Here is a 23,826-nt window from a genome sequence, read left to right as displayed (position 1 = left end):
TGTAAAAAGTTAGAATATTTTATTTGACATTGTTTTTTTTAATTGTTAACAAAAAATGTATACTTTAAAGTATATTTGAATTTTCAAAGACTTGTGTTCTTATGATCGATCTGTGTGTATACTTTTAAAATTCATGTATTAATAAATGAAGGAAAAAATATTTACTAAGAAGTTTGTTCTCTGTAGTTTGTTTTTTACAATTGATCTCTATTGAGTCACTGCTCTAAAATTGTATGGACCCTGTTTGAATCAAGTATGTCTCATCTCCTGTGGTTCCAACGCTGGTGAATAAAGTCTCTCAGAAGTTTCTGTTTGTACTCCTCCCACCGAAGACTGATGTCCAGCCTGTCAATCAACTCCTCATCACTTGGAAATGGCTTGGCCTGGAACAAAATAAATTAATGTTACGTGCAGAGCAGCAACTTTAAAAAAGAAAAATGTTAAAGTTGTTAACAATTAAAATTGATGAAGGTTAGTTTGTTGTTCTGTAAAGGAGGCTTAAAGGTGTCAGCAATTGGATAGTCTTCCCCTGACTGATTTAAAAAATCCTTGGTCTGTGATTTAGTTGTACAAACTGCATAACTGGTAGGCTGAATTCATATATGGATGGAGACTAGAAATATTGTATTTAAGATTTTAATCTTAGTTGTGTTTGCTGAGAAACTCAAGCTTGAATGGAAATTATTGATTGCCCTGTCATTGCTCCCCTTGCACTTTTTTTAAAAAACAAATTCATTAAACTCTAATTTAGTCTTGAATTTCAAGATTATTCTAATAAAATGATGGAAGATAATGTTCTCCTTTTCTTAAGTTGCATATTGTAGTAGAGAAAGACAAAGAAAGCTGCCCTGTCAGCTAGCCCTAGCACAGATGCATATACATGCACGAACTGTGGCAAACTCTGCCGCTCCAGAATTGGCTTGATCAGTCACTCCAGATTCTGCTTTATCTCAAGACAAAACCAGTGACTCATCTGGGTGCATCTATTGTCTTCCGAGACAGAAGGAGCCATATATAAATATATATATATATATATTGTAGTATCCTGTATCTATACAAAAACTCTTGCCCATGTGTTATTGATCAACTCAATGCAACTAGCACTTCGCCCTTATTCCAAAGCTTATATCAACTCACTGTGCCTGTCATTCTGGTAAACATTTATACATGTTATCTCTCCCACATTCATTCTTGGATCAAATTGAAACTTTGCGCACAATTATTCATTGGCATAGACAAGACATGAATCAATAACACAAAATAACCAATTAGTTAATTAATTACTGGTAATTAATTATTTAGTTTGATATCAACAAGGGAAATTAATCCTTTAGTATTCACAGATATGACTAAATTTGTAGGGTTTGGTCTGCTTAGATTCTATTTCCCGCAATCTAGTTGAAACTCAAAACAATTTTTTATCATACCTAACAAAATACAAATCATAAAAAAAAATAACAAATTGGCCAATTAATTATCTTGTTTGATATAAAATAAGAGAAAAAGCTTCAACATTATTAAGAGATTTATTGTGGAGTTCTTCCCCTTTGATAATTTATATATATATATATATATATATATATATATATATATCTTCTGCTTGTTTGAGATGAAGATACAAACCCTGCTCGCTTCTATACCCTCGCCCCTCTGTCCTGCGGGAGGTTTGGGAAAAGTTAAAACAAACAAGACTGAAAGTCCTTACTTTATGTTTAATGATGGCTATTAGTGCCTCGTCACAGTGCGTCATGAAGAACTTTTTGTTGATTTGGAGAACTTCGCAATCTGCACTCACCTGTATATCAAGCATAGACAAAGAATGTCATTAAAAAAAAAAGAGAGTATCATGTCATTTAATAAAGTGGCGATATCTGACATAGCTAAGTCAATGGATAAAGTGAGAGTTGGTGATCTATGTAAAATGTCTGCACTATGAATAAAGCAGATACAAAATAATTTATGCCTAAATGTAAAAAAAAATGCTTTTCACTATGCAATGTGCGTTTACTTACAAGGCTGACAGACGGCCCTCTCTCTTCCGGTTCTAAACACGCTCTGAGACCCTGTGCAAAACAAATATTTACATTAAAATAAAGTTTTCATTTTTATTGAGACAAAACTTGCAGCGACAGACAAATGTAGGACTTATGTAAATAGGAAAACAGCGGCTGATGGGAAATGAATTTAACTTGTACAAGTTTTCCCTAGTATCATGTGAGGATGGAACGGGTTGCCTGTATCAGCCAGGAAAACCCAAGATTTAGCTTCAGTCTTTAATTAATATGCACGACTAGGTTGAAAAATATGAGACACTGGGGTATGAACGTATATCTTGTCTGCTATGGTACCCATTTTTTTTTTATTTTTTTTTGTAATGCGCAAATTTCTTCACGGATAAAAAAGATTATTATTATTATTTATCAAATGGATACGTAAGGGCGTAATTTTTTTTTTTTGAAGCTACGTCTATAATTTATAAGATAAGCTCACTTTGTCAGGAAATCTATTCAGCTATAATGTTGACGAAAGTTATTCAACTGAAATTCTTTTTTTTTTTTTTTGTTTAGGGCTATATAGATCTATTTTAGTTTGTGGAGGACTTACAAAGGGTGAGGCTACGAACAGGTGCGAAATCTGCACTGACATAGATCCTTCCTTGGTTTAAAGTGTAACAGTTTGGCACATATAAAAAAAAAAAGATTATTTTGTAAAAGTGTTTAAAAGTAGAAGCAATGAGGTAAGTGAGAGGCGCTCAATATGTTTATAATACACACGTTGTATAGGCCTATAGAAAATCTGAAAATATTTTTTTTTCTATAATACATATATTTATTTAAAGCTTTGCTCGATCTGTTTTCTGGTCAAATGCTTACAAATATTTGTCCTTGACCCAAGACTTCCACTTGAACAAAGGCTGGTAGTTTGTGTCTGGATGTCTCATTTTCCGGTTGTCTAAGAGTGGTGACAGAGTTGAAACCTTTCAACGGAATATTGAATCTCTTCTTCTCTCGTGCAATGAGCTCAGTTGACGTCTGCAAAGTGGTTATTAATGTTTACAACTTTTGAAGGATTTTTGTGTGTGTAGAAAGCTTTTATTAACTATGTCAGTCTGTGTGATTATTTCTCCCACTTCCCATTCTCAGATCACGTTGAATCTTGCACAATTATTCATTGTCGATGACAACACATGAATGAATAAACTAATTAATAAATTAATTAGTTAATTAATGAGTCATAATTAATTTGGTTTGTATAGAAAATTTACTAAGCTAAGGGGTGACTAAGTAGAGTATTAGGTCGTTTGATAACAAAATGAAACTAACAATAGACTATTAAACCTTCCAATGTAGAGGCTAGAGACCTAGAGTTAGACTTCAGATTCGAACGCATTTATAAATAAATAAAAAAATAAGCAGCAAGGAAACCTTCTTCGGTATACCTTACCCCACCCCCTTCCAAATGGTCCATCAGAGTGATTAAACCATGAATGCAAGAGATGAGCTAAACAAGAAAAATTGATACAAATTTGATTTATTGACAAACTTAAATTTAAAAACTTTTAATAGTAAACATTTTATCTTTTTTTTTTAAATTTAATTGGTTAGAAACATTTATATTTAATAAATTAGTAAATTCTAGACATCTAAAAAAAAAACAACCGGGTTCTTTGAGATTGTTTTAGGTGAGGCATACGTACGTCACTTACGAATCTAGATCTAACCAATCGTATCGCTTCATTCTTACAGTGGCTGTTAGGCTTAGTGACGATTTAGTCCATAGCTATATATCTATAAAGTGGTAAATTGTACTTACACAGCGTTGTTTGGGTTTCTTTCTTAGGCTCGTGCTTTTTAGTGACTCCGTAGAAAGATTTTGACTGTCGGAGTCTTTCTGAGATGATACAGAGTCACCCCCAAATCCTTGTTGTTCATCTAACGAGACTTCTTCTTCAATTCGCTCCATCTTATCTCCCTTCACTTTGCTCTCTTCATCTGTTGCTTCATCTATCTTCACCAGGGGTAAGATCCTTTCTTCTTGGGTGGAGTCATGTTTGGTGTCCAGCTTCTTTTCCGGGACTCTTTTTTCGGTATTAATACTTTTGCTGGACTTTCCTTTCGGCGTACTCTTGAAACTAAGGCGAGAGTTAATCATAGGCAGAGCTTTGGTTGGCCTATTACTGTCACAGGAGAGCGTGGTTTTTGCTCTCTGAAGGCCAACTCTCTCCTTCTTTACTTCATTAAGTGGTGGTGCGGATTTGATGAGTCGAGTTGTTGGATGATATTTGTCAGCTTTGTAAGCAGTCGTAACTAAACAAGCAAAAATTAGAGTCAAATTCTAAATGTGAATCAATGTATAAACAATTTAATATAATTGGTACACTTATGGATTACTAACTTTGAAAGAACATGGTCCAAAATTGAATATAAGGCCTATAGAAAATAACGCAGGCAGATAACTAGTGCACTAATGCAGTGGCGGAGTGAGTTACCAGTAGGCCCAGGTTCAATAACATGATGGTGCCAGCACCCTTTTCCTCAAGAAAGTTTATATAGAAGATCGAGTGTTACCAAAACAAAATCAGGTCATCCTGTATAAATCAGTACATATAAGGCCTACACTGAGACATTCCATTGCATGTATCATCTTTTACTAGTAAGAGTTTCATGAGATTGAAGTCTTCTTAAAAGTAATAAGCGACTACTTTTCTATAGCTGCTACACCACTGCAAGATTGGTCCAATAGCCAACTGAAACGGAGGGAACTGGGCAACAGATCATATGTGGACCAATAGTCCAAAAGTCTACTAAAACGTTGAAGGTAGAGGTCTTAGCTGATCAACTGTGGTACCCCAACAATCCAACAGATTACCTGCCAGGTGAAAGTAAAGTTTAAAATACTGTAACGTAAATTAAATATTTAAATTTCACAAAAATTATTTATACCCCACCTCCCCCCCCCCTCTCCCAAAAAAAAAAAGTTGCTTTAGAAAAGCGCAGATGACAAAAGGAAATTAAAATTTACGCCTAGAGGTCAACGCTTCGAATGCGTCCGGAGCGAAAAAACATGTAGGTCACTAATTGGACTTTATCTTTAAGTGAAACACTGTAAAGGTCATACTAATAATGTTCAGTAAGACCTAAAGAAAGAAAGATTAACCTAAATTCAATCATACGAAAACTAAAACAATAACATTAATTTCCATATAGAACAAGTCCATGACCTACATTAAGATCTCAGAGACACCAGACCCCTACACACAATCATGTTTGTTAAATACATCTTACTGTGGTCTCTCTCTGAGATAAAGTTCAATATTTCTCTTGTCTTGTGGTACGGAGACTCCGCCTCAATAGCAGCCTGAGTTGTCTTCCTTCTCTCTCTTAGATTCATGTGTCCAGGGTTCAGATATTTTAACACTCTGGCCTCCCCCTGAATAAGAAAGACATTATACATGCGTTAAAACAGGATTGTTACTTATTTAGTGTATCGCACGCACTATCTGGGGCTTCAAGCATTCAAACTGAAAACTGTAGGCTCATCTCATACATTAGACTTTACGTTCAGACTTTATGATAGTCTAAGAGCAGTCAATGAAAGCACATAACACTGAGACAGTATATGACCCACAAACACACACACATACGCACGCACGCACACACATACATTAATTTATTTATTTATAATAGTTTTAATAATAGCAATAAATAGCAGTAAAAGTATATATAGAAGATAATAAAGATACGTTTCAATAGAGTAATAGTTGGCTAAATAAATGATCATTAGCTTATCTATTTAGCTCTACAATTGTAGTCAAATCTCTTCAGAAGATCTTTCAGAACAGCCAACTAAAAGTTAAGAACATTTTCTTGCTTGTTGAGTATTGCTGCGTTAGCATTGACAAGGCTAAATAGGTGAACATGTTAGTTTGTGCTACAAAAGCTTGTTTCGGAAACCTTATATGTTATTTGTCTACCTCACATCATGATGATTAGTCAGTCAAACGAACCAAAAACAACAACTATTTTTAAACAAAGCTTTTATTGAATGAAGGGAGAGCACCGTTCGATTGCTGCCACATTTCTCAATGTTGCAAGTTTTATCTTCTCTCTTTCTCTATAAAAAAATAATTAATTCCCACTGATTGGTTAATTAAAAAAAAATGTTTCCTTTTTTGTCATTGCCTGTGAATAGTTTTATTAAATTTCATTTTTTGATCCAAGAATTGGAAGTGGAAGAAAAAATAGTGTAAAAGAGCCGCCACCCAGACAGACAGAAAAACAGACGGAGTGCGTTATTATAAGCTTTGTATATATTAGCAGATTACATATTTCTTTATTTTAAATCTCTGATTTTATCATCTTTTTTTTTAAACAAAATTTCTCAAAAGTATTATAAATCGCTTGACTGTTAGGTGTTGGCACTGCATGGTGATACACACTCACAGCTAATACCTTAATTATTATAACATAATAATTATTATCACCTTGGTGTAAATGGGGTATTATAACTCTGAAATTATAAACCAACATTATCTTTCCATATTAATGTGAGTGGTAAATGTAATTATTCGTGTAATTGTTTTGTTCCCAAGTTTTACAGGTATAAAAAGAAAGAAAGAAGCGTCTGCTGCTGTACTATACTTACTGAGTTGATGACGTAGACCCATTCTAAATTGTTGGAGTCTGTGGCGATCACACGACCGTATCTGATGACAAAGAGACACAGCAAGTATTCAGACATTTGAACCGACGTTTAGCCAGCAATACTTACTTTTTAAAAGGAGAGTTATACACGTCATTTTATAGTTTCAAGGATGAATGAATGAATGAATAATAATAATAATACTTTTATTTATAAAGCGCTGTTAACAAACAATATGTAAGCTCAAGGCTCTGTAATAACATTACAAACACAAACTGGAAAGCTAAAATGACAATTAATCTAAAAAAGTTTTAAACAGATAGGTCTTTATGTTCTTCTTAAAAGTGATGTAGCATAACTTGTTATCAGGATACTCTGTTTCATCGTGGGCGGTATTTTGTCAAAAGAATGTGTGTGTGTGTGAGGGGGGAGATATATCGACATTTTATGCTCAGGAAAGAAAAAAAAAAGGGAGGGGAGTGTTGTTACAGGTCGTTGACTTATAGCACCAAACTGCTGGTAGACAACTAAACCGTTGTAGTTGTAATATATCTTAACTAAATAAAACTTCAAATTACTTGAATATGTAGTAAAATGTAAAATACAAAGGTACGAGTGAAAGAGACTCACTTGTATTTGACAATGGTCCACATTTCTGGACTTTCTTCAAGTTTCTGTGTTGGGAAATGTTGGAACACAGTGTGCTGTCTGAAACGGAAGGAAAAAAGTTACGAAAACAGCAAAATCAACGAATAGTGAATAATTTAACTAGAGTAACACCTTTAGTAAAATCACTAAATTTAGAAAGCCTTCAGGATAGAAGACTTAAAAGTAAAGTAGCAATTATACATAAAACACTGAACCCTAATCTTTAAATACAAAAACAAAACCTAATAAAATACTCAGACACATTCCTCGTTCTATATGCTAGGACAAATTTGTACAAATGCTCCTTATTCCCTAGTGCTATTAGAGCATGGAATGCGTTGCCTGAGCTAGCCAGGAAAACCAGTGACTTGGCAGAATTTAAGTCATTAGTTAACATACATGACTAGATTGATCTAACAACACGCGTAGGACGTAATCATTTTCTTTTTTGAAGTATCGTCTGTATTTTATAAGATAAGATAAAACGATAAACATATAGATTAAAGTCCACATTATAATTTAAGCTATATTCTGGGGGACACAGTAGACCACAAATTATGTAAATGTCGGAGTTCGCACTTTGCCGGTAACATAAACACATAAGCGTTTAGGTTTTCTATAACCGTATTTCGATTTTTAAAAGTCCTTGTGAAACCTTTTTAAAGTTAGATCTGAAAGTGAAGATAGGCTTAAGGGAAGGGGATGAAGGTATATCCTCAGTTGCTAATATAGCCCTAGCCTTAAATTTTTTGGGGGTTATTCTAATTACTTCTGAGGTTTGGAGCTGTAACTACAGATCTGGTCATTTAATAATAACTACATACGCAAGCTAAATAGTATTCAGGCAAAAACCAAAAGGAAGGCGACCCAAAGGCAGACCCCGAATGCGATGGATTGATGATGTGGAGGCAGATCTGCAACAGCTTGGGGTTAGGGCGTGGAGACGAAAGGCCCAGGAGATATCTGAATGGAAGGAGGTGTTGAAGCAGGCCAGAGTCCTCCATGGGCTGTAGCACCACTGGGATGGATGGATGGATGGACATACACAATCTAATATGACTATTATTAAATAAAAGAACGTTATACAAAGTGAAATACTTACTTGGCAACATCCAGCAAACTGAGGTGATTCAAATCATCCGCCATTTCAAATATAGATTTATAATCCTAGAAAGAGGAGGAAATATTATTTTATCAAAAACTAAAATATTCAATTGTTTTATCTATTTATTGCATCTTTCATGCTTATAGCATTCTTTGTGCGACATGGTTCAATCCCCATTGTGGACCAGTGGGGGTGGGGGCGAATATCATGGAAGTTTCTGCGCTGCCTATGGCGTTTAGCACACACATTTCTGATAGAGTTGGGATTCGAACTCGTGTCCCCCTGATAGGAACCCGAGCGTTCTAATGCCTCTCGACCACATATCTCACAATTATTTTAAATTACTTTCTTTTTAAATTTATTAGTGTGTCTCTTCTTCTTGTGACAGTCAAGTCTACGGCTATCATAAAAAACGTTGGATTAAATGAAAGAATTAAACCTAAATGTGTAGCGTTACGTCTTCAGTGGGGACACAGAATCATTTCATTACCAATGTAGCCTTTCATTAGCAACAACGGCTTCTGTAAAAAAAACAAACATTTTTCAACTTGTAAATCACCCACCCCCTCCCTTGAAGTGCGGGGAAGGGTCCTGGACATGGAAAAGATTAATCGTTCTATCATAATACAATGTGCCATTTTCTGGGATATCCGGCACGGCGAACCACAACAGTCAACTGATCGAGTCGGTTATTGATATTAATTAGAGCCATTTGTTAACCATTGATTAAATGATGAATGGAATCCATTCGCGTAGTCTGAGCAATGAAAACATATGAAGGGTCTAGACTCTAGAGGTTAGTCAATCGTTACATTGAATGTAAATGTGAGAGTTTTATGTACAGAGGCGGATCCATATGAGCTATTTGGTGCATCCGGTGTACAGAATACGGAAATAATAATAAGCGAAGTATTTTGATAAATCACATTATAACTTTCTACAGTTCTTAGTAGAATCAAACATCAATGGTCTTTCACTTGAAGCACAAAGTTGTTTTTTTTTTTAAATTTAGTTAGCAATTGTAATCTTTCAGAATGGTAAATTTGACATAAAAATTTAATCTGTTTATTATTTTAAAATCTCTTCCAATCCATCTTTTCATTTTCTTACGCTTAGCTTCCATTAAATCGCCTCCACATTTCTTCATATTGCTTTCTCTTTTTTTTTTTTTTTTCACCTTGTATTGAATTTTATTGCTTAAAACAGTGGTTCCCAAACTTTTACCAAAATGGAAGACTTCCACGTTCTTTACTTTTTTTTAAATTAACGTGGTGGTCTACTAGTCACGTGTTCAGTGGTGACTCTATTAGTTCGTGGACACACCTATACAGGCCTCGTGGAACACTACGGTTCCGTGGATCACAGTTTTGGAAACATTTGCCTAAGACATTAAACGGGATATAAAAGTAAGGTACCCCGTTCAGACCTTACGATCTAGGATGTAATTATCATCTGTTTTTACGGCCGACAGTAAACGAGGGTTTCGTGTGTCCAGCACAATGATCAACCGCATTTACTTTCCCCATCTAAAGTCAGGTATACATCCGAAATGGGTGGGCGTTGAAGTTACCCATTAAAATAAGGATTTTTCTTTTTAGGTCTGTCATAGTCAGCATGTAGTAAAAAGTGTCCTTCTCCTCCTCTTCACAGTCGTTTGTTGGTAAGTAGCATTGGACAATGTCTAAGTTAATCCTCTTCTACACTGTGTGGAATGTGGCTGTTATTATCCGTGGTCCTTGCGCTTCCCATCCAATAAGTTCTCTCTGAACCTGCTTAGACAGCATCAGGGCTACTCCATGAATGTGTGTCGCCTCTTGCCTATGTCCTGAGTATAAAAGTGGCTCACCCGAAGTCAGTCTTTTCTGCCCTGAACCAGTCCATCATGACTCACTGATTCCTAAGATGGTGAGGTTGTACCTTTTCATCTCAGCTGCCACTTGCGCTGTCTTTCCAGTCTCATATATGGTCCGGACGTTCCAAGTACCGATGGTGGTGGTGGTGGTCCTGGTAGAGATGATGGTCTTCAGCCTGTCGGCTTCCATATGACTCTGGATTTTGGCTTTCACCGACATGCGTCATAAACCTTCCAGCTGGAGGTCCATCTTCTGCCAGGTCCGCGACTTCTGTTGATTTGCTGTTTGGTGTTTCTATATCTAGTGTTTTTTTGTACAGGGTAGCATAGCTAGCCCTATACTCAATCCTTCTCCTTTCTCAGTCGGACTTGGGACTGTCCTATGACAGATTTAAATTTTTGCAACTTGGGGATAACTGTATATTGAAGCATTCCATTTTGATTTCATAAACTAGGTCAAGAAAGAGGCGTCTTTAAAAAAAAATCAAAATCCCAGTCGTCTTCAAGATTCGAACCCAAGCTCCCTCGGTTCGGAAGCGAAGCGCTTTACTACTCAGCCACCATGTCCTCGTATCCTTATTTATCCAATATACTCGTCGGTCTATCAGATTGCCCATGTGTCCACATCAAGACTTTTAACTGTATATTTTACTTTAAGCCTAATAGATGTTCCACAATATTTTTTTTTATCTGCAACATAGTAGGCCTAATATTCCAGCAACATGAAAAAACTTAACTCCTTCCACCTACGCAATCTAAGAAAAAATCTCAGGTGAATAGGTTTGACCACATAACAGACGCTGGAATCCTACAGTTACCACATATGAACAGTATCCACGCCACAGCAAAATGGTCCGAATTCGGATCGGCTGGACATAAGTCCGTAAGCCAGAATAGCGCCTTCTCAAACGTCTTCCTAACCGACTTAGTTTGCTTAATTTTTTTAAACCCAATATTATATTCTGCCTTTAGCACATTAACCACTACACATGTTCTTTTATTCTTTTGAAATACACACTGCTAGAAACTGCACATGCACGCACATTTACCTAAACAGATAATCGAATTGGCATTCTAATGTTACTCTAAGTTCTAACCACAGTGTCACGATTACAGCTCTGTGGCACATGACAGACTCCGAGGTTTATGGTTCGATCTCTCGCTTTGATGACAGGAAGAAATCGATTACGTCTGACGATAGGAACGATTTCCTATTGATCCGTTGTTCGCGTGCGAGACTAATCCCTAAATCATCAAGGTTAGTGGGCTTTCAGTCTCATTAGGATCCAGATTCACTAATTCAAGGGCGGATAGTCAAGCAATGGTTATGTGGCACTAGTCAGGGGCTTAGAGAAGACGGAGTGAGCGTTTTATCCATTAAAAAAAAGTTCCCCATTCAGACCTCTAATTTCATTATGAAGATGATGCAAAGATCATCTGTTTCTGTGGCCTACGGTTAACGAGGAAGTCATATGGCCATTACAACGACCAACCGCCTGTACTTTTTACCCAACTAATGTGTGCTTCTCATTAGAGCTGGGTGGACTCAGTGGCGTCCTAAAGATCCCGAAGTTAAAAATCCCATACTTTATCAGGATTCGAACCTGGGACCCTCCGGTTTGGAAGTCAAGCAATTTACTACTCAGCCAACGCACCTTCTTTTATCCATTTACCTACTTTTAATGTACTCTTGAGAATTTAAATACAAGGTAATCATTCTCATTGATAAGAAAGTATAGAGAGGACATTTTAAAATAAAATATTGCTTCATTTAGACTAGAAGTAAATGTGACACTTAAATTTTGGATACACCTGGTTAGAAATTGTTTAACTAAAGCAGCACCTACCAATCCATGTACTCACAGTGGTTAGTGTACTGCGGTTCAAGTATCTAGGCTAGTGTGCAGTGGTTAGTGTACCGCGGTTCATGTACCTTGGCTAGTGTACAGTGGTTAGTACACCGCGGTTCATGTACCTTGGCTAGTGTACAGTGGTTAGTGTACCGCGGTTTATGTACCTTGGCTAGTGTACAGTGGTTAGTACACCGCGGTTCATGTACCTTGGCTAGTGTACAGTGGTTAGTACACCGCGGTTCATGTACCTTGGCTAGTGTACAGTGGTTGGTACACCGCGGTTCATGTACCTTGGCTAGTGTACAGTGGTTAGTGTACCGCGGTTCATGTACCTTGGCTAGTGTACAGTGGTTAGTACACCGCGGTTCATGTACCTTGGCTAGTGTACAGTGGTTAGTACACCGCGGTTCATGTACCTTGGCTAGTGTACAGTGGTTAGTACACCGCGGTTCATGTACCTTGGCTAGTGTACAGTGGTTAGTGTACCGCGGTTCATGTACCTTGGCTAGTGTACAGTGGTTAGTACACCGCGGTTCATGTACCTTGGCTAGTGTACAGTGGTTAGTGTACCGCGGTTCATGTACCTTGGCTAGTGTACAGTGGTTAGTACACCGCGGTTCATGTACCTTGGCTAGTGTACAGTGGTTAGTACACCGCGGTTCATGTACCTTGGCTAGTGTACAGTGGTTAGTACACCGCGGTTCATGTACCTTGGCTAGTGTACAGTGGTTAGTACACCGCGGTTCATGTACCTTGGCTAGTGTACAGTGGTTAGTGTACCGCGGTTCATGTACCTTGGCTAGTGTACAGTGGTTAGTACACCGCGGTTCATGTACCTTGGCTAGTGTACAGTGGTTAGTACACCGCGGTTCATGTACCTTGGCTAGTGTACAGTGGTTAGTGTACCGCGGTTCATGTACCTTGGCTAGTGTACAGTGGTTAGTACACCGCGGTTCATGTACCTTGGCTAGTGTACAGTGGTTAGTGAACCGCGGTTCATGTACCTTGGCTAGTGTACAGTGGTTAGTACACCGCGGTTCATGTACCTTGGCTAGTGTACAGTGGTTAGTACACCGCGGTTCATGTACCTTGGCTAGTGTACAGTGGTTAGTACACCGCGGTTCATGTACCTTGGCTAGTGTACAGTGGTTAGTACACCGCGGTTCATGTACCTTGGCTAGTGTACAGTGGTTAGTACACCGCGGTTCATGTACCTTGGCTCGTATGCAGTCGTCCGTTTACTTTGGCTTATATTATGTAATCAAGCATTTTAAGGTTTGAAATGTGCTTATTCTTTGATGGTGTATTTTGTAACTTTAAAACAAAATCTTACTATTGACTTGTTACCTGAAATGATCAGAATCTTGTTACAATTTGAGAACTTAATTTATTTTCGCTAAAAGTCCTCAAAGACGTTTGCGCTAAATAGTCGCTAATTTAATTGTTTATTTTATGTATGTATGTATGTATGTATGTATGTATGTAGGCCTATGTATGTATGTATGTATGTATGTATGTATGTATGTATGTATGTATGTATGTATGTATGTATGCATGCATGTATGTATGTATGAATGTATTTATGTATGTATTTAATGAATGTATGTATGTATGTATGTATTTATGCATGTATGTATGTTATATATGTATGTATGTATGTATGTATGTATGTATTTATGCATGTATGTATGTTATATATGTTTGTATGTATGTAAGTATTTATGCATGTATGTAATGTATGTATGCATGTATGGGGGTATGTTTGGTGTATGTATATATGTATGTATGTATGTAGTTATGTATGTAATGTAATGTAATGTATTGTAATGTTATGTATTGTATGTATGTAATGTATGTATGTGAACTCTAATGGTTTGTATATATAAAGAAACAGACATTTATGAATGCAGTGTATTAAAAAATGCATACATTTATTACCTGCAAAGACCAATGTCAAGACTTGTGTATATAAGCTGCCTCTCTAGTGTCTACTGACATTGCTATAAAGTAACACTGGATAAGTGTTTGCCTTTTACCCCCAGAGGTGACAACAATATACATAACAACAACAACAACACAGTATTGTAACCTAGTCATTGTAGTATCTAACTTTGGAAGTGTCTGAAATTCTTTCTCTCTTTTTTTTTCTCCTTTAATAATATACTGTTGTGACCTCTTGTCTACTTAGTTTGAACTTTTGTTTTTGCTGTGTGTGTGTGTATGGGGGGGGGGTGTGTGAGAGCTAAAGAAGAGTTAAGAACAAAAACGAAAGGCTAGGTAAAAAACAACAACCTGTTAGCTACGTCCTTGACGTCATTGCTTTCAGTGCTCGGAAATACAAAAATGTTTGTTTCGCCCTTGGCTCTAATTTATTGTTCTATATTTTCTAATGCACTTTTTTGTGTTTAAAGTAAGTCGAGGCTTCTGTTGTAGTCATAGAGTTACAAACATTCTCTCCAGGAAGTAACAGCAGTAACACTCTATTAAGTCTCAGTCTGTCGATACAGTTGCTTTGTTCTGTTAGAATCTTTATTGTTTGTTGTTGTGGAGTTGTTGTTTTTTCTTTAAGGTGTAGTTTCTTTTTAAATGTAACACTGAAATATGCTTATGTTTTCAATGTCAAGACTACACGACCAACAGAGCTTCCAGTAATGGGGGGATGGGGTTGGGAGTGCAGAAGATCAGTGTTTTTATTTAAACTATTCATTGACTCATTCTAAGCAGTATGAATGTTCAATACTCATATAAAAAAAGAGATAATGCAAGCAAGTTTTGAAGTTCGAGTCATTGGTTCACTCGACTTAAAAGTTACACACGTTCCTTTACAAAGGAGGAGTACTTAGTCCCAGGTCAAAACGACCAAAAGGGGTGGCGGCAGGGGAGGATCGGCCTTAGATAAATGGAGGCCCTAGGCGAAGTGGATTTGGTGGCCCTAATTGAAATAAAAAAAAAATAAAAAAATAACAACGAAGAAAAAACATTACAGATGTCTGAGTTTGTTAGAAAGTTAAAATATTATAACCGTTTAGACGAAACAAATACATTTACGGAAGATAAAACTGACAATTTGGCCTTTCAACACGATCATGAATTCGACTTAAGAACATTAGTGGTAGAACAAGGCACCCAGACACTTTGATGGTGTGTGGCTCAATATAGAGAATACATTCTGGGCATGGTAAGACTCACCAGTCGATGGAGGTACAACACTTCTGTGGTACTCCTTGTTAAGACAGTTGATTGTCTGCGTCTTCCGCATATCAGATCGTTTTCCTGCATGACATAGAAGTAACCAGGAATGTTGCAGATGTAAGCATACATTGCAGAAACATAGAACATCAGTGATGTAGGCATATATTACAGAAACATAGAACATCAGAGATGTAGGCATACATTACAGAAACATAGAACATCAGAGATGTAGGCATACATTACAGAAACATAGAACATCAGAGATGTAGGCATACATTACAGAAACATAGAACATCAGAGATGTAAGCATACATTACAGAAACATAGAACATCAGAGATGTAAGCATACATTATAGAAACATAGAACATCAGAGATGTAAGCATACATTACAGAAACATAGAACATCAGAGATGTAAGCATACATTAAAGAAACATAGAACACCAGAGATGTAGGCATACATTACAGAAACATAGAACTTCAGAGATGTAAGCATATATACAGAAACATAGAACATCAGAGATGTAGGCATACATTACAGAAACATAAAACATCAGAGATGTAAGCATACATTACAGAAACATAGAACATCAGAGATGTAAGCATACATTACAGAAACATAGAACATCAGAGATGTAAGCATACATTACAGAAACATAGAACATCAGAGATGTAGGCATACATTACAGAAACATAAAACATCAGAGATGTAAGCATATATACAGAAACATAGAACATCAGAGATGTAAGCATACATTACAGAAACATAGAACATCAGAGATGTAGGCATACATTACAGAAACATAGAACATCAGAGATGTAAGCATACATTACAGAAACATAGAACATCAGAGATGTAAGCATACATTATAGAAACATAGAACATCAGAGATGTAAGCATACATTACAGAAACATAGAACATCAGAGATGTAAGCATACATTAAAGAAACATAGAACACCAGAGATGTAGGCATACATTACAGAAACATAGAACTTCAGAGATGTAAGCATATATACAGAAACATAGAACATCAGAGATGTAGGCATACATTACAGAAACATAAAACATCAGAGATGTAAGCATACATTACAGAAACATAGAACATCAGAGATGTAAGCATACATTACAGAAACATAGAACATCAGAGATGTAAGCATACATTACAGAAACATAGAACATCAGAGATGTAGGCATACATTACAGAAACATAGAACATCAGAGATGTAAGCATACATTACAGAAACATAGAACATCAGAGATGTAAGCATACATTATAGAAACATAGAACATCAGAGATGTAGGCATACATTACAGAAACATAGAACATCAGAGATGTAAGCATACATTACAGAAACATAGAACATCAGAGATGTAAGCATACATTACAGAAACATAGAACATCAGAGATGTAAGCATACATTACAGAAACATAGAACATCAGAGATGTAAGCATACATTACAGAAACATAGAACATCAGAGATGTAAGCATACATTACAGAAACATAGAACATCAGAGATGTAAGCATACATTACAGAAACATAGAACATCAGAGATGTAAGCATACATTACAGAAACATAAAACATCAGAGATGTAAGCATATATACAGAAACATAGAACATCAGAGATGTAAGCATACATAATAGAAACAGAACATAACAGATTTAAGTATAAATTATAGAGATATAATTCAAAGCCTCTTTTCACTCGTACAATTTATTCTTTTTTTTTTTTTTTTTTTTTTTTTTTTTTTTTTTTTTTTTTTAAATATATATAACATCAATCTTGTATTGAAAACCTTGTCAGAAGCGTGGCAAGGCAAGACATATGAGGTGCGTGTTTGTGTGTTCCAAGCAGTAAATATAGCATAAAAAAATTCTTATTTGAAACATCCTCGAAAATAGTGAGAAATAAAGTTTGTATGCCACAACGCATGGTGAAATTTAATTTTATCTTTTTTTTTTTCAAGTTCTTGAGATCTGAGTGTGACAGACGGACAGGCAGAGAAAAGAGGCTTCCCTATTGAAACTAGAATTCCCTAACGCGAAAACAGAGGATTTCCCGTTACATGATAGACTGAAACACGATAGGCTTCTTTTTATTATTATATTTTCAGCAAAATTGTCTTATTGAAACCAGAAGACTTAAAAAAAAAAAGAACAGAAAAAAAAAACTTGCAAGCCCAAGCCTTGAGATTGTTTTAGCATTTGTCCCATTTTATGACATTATATTTATGTATTTATTTCTAGACCTGGGTGCTTACCCCCAGAACAGATCCAGCGATGATGTCGTTAGCTTGTCGTTTACCTGGTACTTTCTCTAAGACTGAAAGGAAAGTTCATTGTCCGATTGAAAGAATGCAGTTTTAAACAGACTCACACGTAAACATAGAACTTGGTATTGGAGGTTTTTAAAAAATATTTATTATAAAACTATCAGTAGATATCTTTATATTTGGTTTTGTTTCCATTCTTTTTATAACCCTGAAAACTTCAAACATTTTAAAATCAATTAATCAATCCATCAATCATAATAATCTTTCAACTTCATGTGTTTCATGGCTTGATGGGCTCTTGCAAAAGACATTAACAAGGACCCTGCAGCAATATAGTTATGTTTCCATACAGGTCAAGAGTGTGATGCTTCCTAGACTAGACAATCTCAGCAATTCTGGGAACAGTTTGCTATAAGGCTTCAGCACGCCTGGGTAGCATACACACATAGGAGGCTTGGTGGCTGAGTGGTAAAACGCTTGGTGTCCGAACCGGAGGGTCCAGCGTTTGAATACTAATTTTTTGTTTTATTTCGGGATCTTTACGGCACCTCTAAGTTTTCCTAGCTCTAATGGGTACTTGAAATTATCTGGGGAAAAGTAAAGCCGGTTGGTCTTTATTCTGGCCACAAGACAGCCTTGTTAACCGTAGGCCACAGAAACAGATGCATTGACATCGTCTGCCCTATAGACAACATGGCCTGAAACGGGAATCTCACTTACTTCATTCATGGGCTCCCTGACTTTTCAAGGAATGTTTTATACATTTCAAGGATTGGACCTTTTTTTTTTTAACAAAACTAATATGAACTCACTCTGTCGGTCTGTCTGTCTGGTAAAAGGTGTGTACACGTTATTTCTCCCATACACACATTCTCGGATCAAGTTGAAAATTCATATAATATTCATTGGCATAGAAAAAACAACATGAATAAAAATAACCAAATAATTGTTAACGCTGTTTCTCCCTCACGTATTCTCCGATTAAGTTGATACTTTAAACAATTATTTATTGTACCTAACAAAACATGAATCAATAAAAACAAATACTCAATGTGTCCGTACTGTACGGGAATAAACTCACCTGTTCCTGACAGGATAAAGTAAATGCCATTTGAAGTGTCTCCTTCCATCATGATGACCCTATTTCCTTGATAACTGGAAGATACACAAAAAAACTCTACAAGAAACTGGGTAAGAAAACAAGGATTCTCACACTAATATATAATACCTCAAGAGGTACCCCAAAGATTTAAAATCCCAGTCTTCACCAGGATTCGAACTCGGGATCCACGGTTCGGAAGCCAAACGTGTTACCGCTCAACCACCGCGCCTCTTTAAATATATAATTTTTATATATAATAAAAAGATAGACACGTTAAAATAAATCTGAACCTACCATTCATAGCAGGCTCTTTGAACGATTTGCCTTTGAAATGATAAGGGATAATTCCGAAACGTCCTGCTTAGTGACTTGATGCAGCAGATAATCTGAGATACACAAACAGGTGTATAAATAAATAATTTATACCTAAACACTAATAGTCAAAGTATTCCAAACTTCCCAGAAGTTTACATTAGAAAACAATATTCTATTGCTATAATAGGAAAGCACATTGTGTGGTTACCTCTGGTATGTGGCGCGCTGATCTTTGACTGGATGGCTTTGACAATGTAGTACGTACTTGTTCTGTTAAAACGGACTGAAGTTGGAATGGATAAAAATTAGTTTGGTATTGAAACACACGATATTCAGTTTTTATTCAAATTAAGTATACCAATATTTTTTCATATTATTTATTGTTGCTTCTCTTCACAAGATATGGCGACCAGATTCAAATGGATATACAGATCTATATAATTAATTATATTTCATTAATCTACACGCGTAAAGGACAGAATAGCGATAATTGGAAATTTGGTAGTCTCCCCTGTCTTTGAACGCTTACCTCCCCTTTTTCACGTTTCAAATGTTCATGTTTGAAGTCCCTTAACTCCCCTTGGGTTGTGGTAATTAAATGTCCTTGCTGAGCCTGGCTTGGTGGTCCCGGTGAGTCGAGTTCGAGGTCGTCAAGGCGCTTATACCACGGCTGTGTGGCCACACGACCCAGCACATTTCTGAGATAGTTTAGAAAGGATAATGAGTCATTTATAATAATAATAATAATAATTTTTGTTCTAAGCAATCTAACAAAAAATACAAGATAAAACAGACCTCCTGCTTGCAAGACACAGTCGAGTAATGTGAGCAACAATCCTTGCCTTCTGCTGGAATCTAACTTTAGTCTAAAAGAGTTACGTAAGAAAAAAATTAGACCAAATAATAATTAAAATGTTAGTCGTTACACGCGTCTAAAATGCTGATAGCTATCCCCCGTCGTACTACGGGAGGTTTGGACATGAAAGTAAAATATCTTGAACTCTGAAGTAAGATCCGAAACAGGCTCAACATTTTACAAACATTTACAAACATTTTACAAATATTTGTAATAAGTATCTTCTTACTTGTTTACCTTGGTTACAATAAATTCTTATTCCCTTTTTCTTATAATGAAACAAAACGAATCATCTCCTGTATCAACACTTCAGCGCAATTAAGCTATACACTACAAACACAATTAAATTAATTAAATTATTTACGTAATTAATTAAAGGAATGGAAGCGCTCTCAAGGTGGAGAAAGAAAAAGCTTTAATGACACTCTTAAAGCGTCTCTGAAAGCCTCAGCATTGACCTAGTTACCTGGGAGACGGAAGCACACGACAGGGCATCATGGCATCGCGCTGTGAAAACTGGCGCAAAAATTGCAGAGGACAGGAGAACAGTGGTGGCAGAAGAAAACCGTCAGACACAAAAAGCACGGTAAGTGACAAAAGCTTCAGCTGGAATAACCTGCCCAGTGTGCAGCCGAACATTCCGGGCTCACATAGGCCGCACCAGCCACACGAGGAGGCACAAAGCCCCAGTGCAAAGCCCCCAGTCCACTGGATGTCAATTTGGTCATCATCGAGGATCGGACAGGGTTGGCAAGCCTTTCTTTCACCCTAAACCACGTGCAAAAACACTCGCTGTGGAGGCACTGCTAACTCTCGTTCTTAACCTTTCCGCTTTCCCAGGCGGACGTTTCCACGTAGATCCATAAAGAGACCAGAATTTTTTTCGAGAATTTTATGTCGTAAATAAACAAATCGAGAAGTACATTATACTGTATTTAATTACTGACCCAGCTATAATTAGATTCACCGTCATCATAGTTCACCGAGGAGTCACATTGTTGACAAGCTTCAGTAGTCGTGTGCCACTGCTTTTGACTGGAGTGTAGGTGCCGGACTTGCCATTGCTGTAAAAGGTAGCCCTCGACTTCCGTCATTGTTTCAGCGTATAATTCATGCGACTCTGTAGTCTGACTATAAGAATTATAATAAAAATCTAGCCAACTATATATATATATATATATATATATATATATATATATATATATATATATATATATATATATATATACAAATATACATATTTATTTATACAAAAATAAAATCAAACAAATGCAATCAAAACAGATATCTGTTAAATTGTGTATTGTTGTAGTGTTATGCTTCTGATACTTTTCAAGTAATCCCTGACCTGCAAATATTAGACTTTTTCTACTGAGAACAATGAAGAATAAATAGAAAAAAAAACAAGAATTATTGATTATCGATTATTTTTTATAACTATTTTAAATGAATAAAACAATCTAGACCAATCAATACTTGAATCAGTGAACCTGTAAATGTAGGTACAATCAAGATCTCGAATCTCGCGAGACTCATTAATAAACTATAACACCATCTTACTTACTGTTGCGAAGTGGTAAACCGCTTGGCTTCCGAACCGAGGGGTCCTAGGTTCGAATTCTGGTGGAGACTGGGATTGTAAAATTTCGGGATCCTTAGGGTGCCTCTAAGTCCACCCAGCTTAATAGGTACCTACAATTAGGGAAAAGGAAAGGCGTTTGGTAGTTGTGCTGGCCACATGACAACCCCTTAAACCGTGGGCCACAGAAACAGATGACCTTTACATCATCTACCGCAGCGGTTTTCAACCTTTTAAGCTCGGCGACCCTCTTTTTACAATCCCGCATACATTTTTTACAAAACTAATATCAACTCACCCTGTCTGTCTGTCTGGTAAAAAGTTTATATACAATATTTCTACCACACCCATTCTCGGATCAAGCCGTGACTTCGCACAATTATTCATTGACATAGACGAGACATGAATCAATAAAATAGGAACTAATTAGACAATTAATTACTGGCAATTAATTATTTTGTTTACTAGCAACAAAGGAAACTAATACTTCAGTATTTACAGATTCGACCAAATTTGTTGGGTTTGGTCCCCTTAAATAATTGCTAACGCTATTTCTCCCTCAAGCACTCTCCTATCAAGTTGATACTTTAAACAAATATTTATTGTACCTAACAAAACATGAATCACTTAACAAAAATACTCAATAAGTTAATTAATTATTGGTAATTAATTATTTTGTTTGATATCGAATAAGGGAAATAACTTGTACATTATTGGTAGATATAGTTTTAAGGACGGAGTTCTTCCTTTTTAGATAAGCTTTGTTGTTTTTTTTAAATGAATTTTTATATTTTGCTTGTTTTTCTATTTAATTGACAAGTATCAAAAACATCAGAAATAAACGATGTAACATAGAAAGTGAAAACTCTGAGGGGTTAACCCTTAACCGTGGTAGTTTAGCCTCTAAACACCAGAATTGTAATTGCATTTTGTATGCACTCATTTTAAAACAGCTCAGCACTTTAAGGGTTAAGGAAAGTGCCCACGTGGCTAACCTTTGCAGCAAACTATAAACATTAGAATGATTTGTGTGCCTAAAAATATACTACATCTGGGTATAGGACCAGAATGGCACACTCTGTCTAGAAAATAAATCAAGTACTTTAAAACTGTGCATCACACGGTATATTATTGGCTTCTTTTAAATATAGGAACTGAAAAAGTAACATTACTTTTTTTTAAAACCAATTCTTCCTCTATAACACTAATGGTCTATCGACATATCATTTATCTATCACCGTATCTACCATTATGTTTCATTGTTGCAAGGAGTATTTCCAGTGAGCTTTTCACAATCCAGTTCTATTCACAGTTCAGATAGTAATTTCTACATAAGATTTGATATGATGAAATTAAGTTCCTGGAATGTGATAACAGGATATTTCTGTTTCAAGCATTATTATAAATTCTAGTCGCATGATCTTAAGTTTTGAAAATTGAAATCAAACTACACAATTGGAGGTGATTACATTTTGAAAAATTATGACGATCAAATCGATGTCTACTCTGTGTGTCAAATTAGGCATTTTTTTTTTATTCTCCAAAGGTATAGTCCTACGTAAACTGTTAAATTGCAAGAAGAATCATTAACGTCGTTTTCTAAATACCCGAAGGCCTATGAAGAGAATTCAAGCTAATAGTTAGGAATTGTAAAAATCAAAGAAAAACCAGCAATAAAAAAAAAAAAGAATATTTTATTTTTAAACAAAGCTGTAATTAATGCCTTTTTTTTTTTTAAATTACAGGATTTAGCTCCTTGCGGCTATAAAAAAAAAGCAAATTAATCAATTAATACTAAGTGATTAACTAATTGGTTATTTTTTCAATTTATTCGTGCCATGTCATCGACTGTGAATAATTATGCAAAATTTCAACTTGATCCGAGAATGGGAAATGGGAGAAAAAACATGATCAATCTTTTTACCAGACAGACAGACAGAGTGTGTTGCTATAAGCTTTGTAATAAAAGAAAGTCAAGCCCTTTAGGACCTATCGTTGTCTTAAGCTAGAACCATTTCTTTTAGGTTATCACCTTGCTTGAGGCTGGATTATTTCCCTTTAGTTAGTCACTAACTTAGTTAACTACATATTCCTTTAGATGATAATTATAATCTAATCCTGGGATATTGTGCAGTACACAATATAGGACATTCTTACTTATTTTTTAAAACTTTTTCTAGCTAGTTCTTGGAAATGTAAACAAGGACATTTTCCTTAAAATTTTAAAATGATCAATGATAGAGAGTGTGCAAACTTTATCAAAATAAAGCACAACTAGCGTCTACATATCAGAATAGAAAATAAATAAACAACTTACCGTTGGAATGGTTTTTTGTCGTCTCTTGTTCTCTGTGTTTGTGTGTGTGTGTGTGTGCGTGTGTGGGTGTCCTGAGGTGATCAAATGGT

The 23,826-nt window shown here is 35.9% G+C and overlaps 1 protein-coding gene across 2 annotated transcripts; it reads right to left on the bottom strand.

Annotated features, from left to right (window-relative positions):
- Nucleotides 1–2: 2 nt before the first annotated feature.
- LOC106069484 (uncharacterized) lies at nt 3–23,826 on the bottom strand. Of its 2 annotated transcripts, none has more exons than XM_056038361.1 (18): nt 23,738–23,826; nt 20,789–20,972; nt 19,781–19,851; nt 19,515–19,683; nt 19,194–19,268; nt 18,965–19,056; nt 18,650–18,723; nt 17,557–17,618; nt 15,290–15,373; nt 8,393–8,457; nt 7,273–7,350; nt 6,646–6,706; nt 5,286–5,430; nt 3,814–4,307; nt 2,874–3,032; nt 2,013–2,063; nt 1,706–1,795; nt 3–383 (listed from the first exon to the last, which is right to left on the bottom strand). In XM_056038361.1, exons 2-18 carry the CDS (start codon nt 20,933–20,935, stop codon nt 261–263), a joined length of 2,040 nt encoding a protein of 679 aa, XP_055894336.1. In that variant the 5' UTR covers nt 20,936–20,972; nt 23,738–23,826; the 3' UTR covers nt 3–260. The 2 variants fall into 2 exon arrangements, with proteins under 2 accessions (XP_055894336.1, XP_055894337.1); XM_056038362.1 differs by lacking the exon at nt 23,738–23,826 and adding an exon at nt 21,406–21,533.

Source organism: Biomphalaria glabrata, chromosome 8 (assembly GCF_947242115.1).
Source record: "Biomphalaria glabrata chromosome 8, xgBioGlab47.1, whole genome shotgun sequence".
In the NCBI taxonomy this organism is placed as follows: Eukaryota; Metazoa; Mollusca; class Gastropoda; family Planorbidae; genus Biomphalaria; species Biomphalaria glabrata.
The sequence above is the reverse complement of the archived record's forward strand: the minus strand, read 5'-3'. Positions and strand labels throughout refer to the sequence as shown.

Bases quoted from the DNA above. Each gene is read 5' to 3' on its own strand.
- LOC106069484 (XM_056038361.1), bottom strand. From the start codon at position 20,935: ATGACGGAAGTCGAGGGCTACCTTTTACAGCAATGGCAAGTCCGGCAC. The intron at 18,724-18,964 runs GTAGGTTCAGAT...TGTATCTTCCAG, and splicing joins CAAAGAGCCTGCTATGAATG to TTATCAAGGAAATAGGGTCA. The intron at 1,796-2,012 runs GTAAGTAAACGC...CTTGATATACAG, and splicing joins GAGGGCCGTCTGTCAGCCTT to GTGAGTGCAGATTGCGAAGT.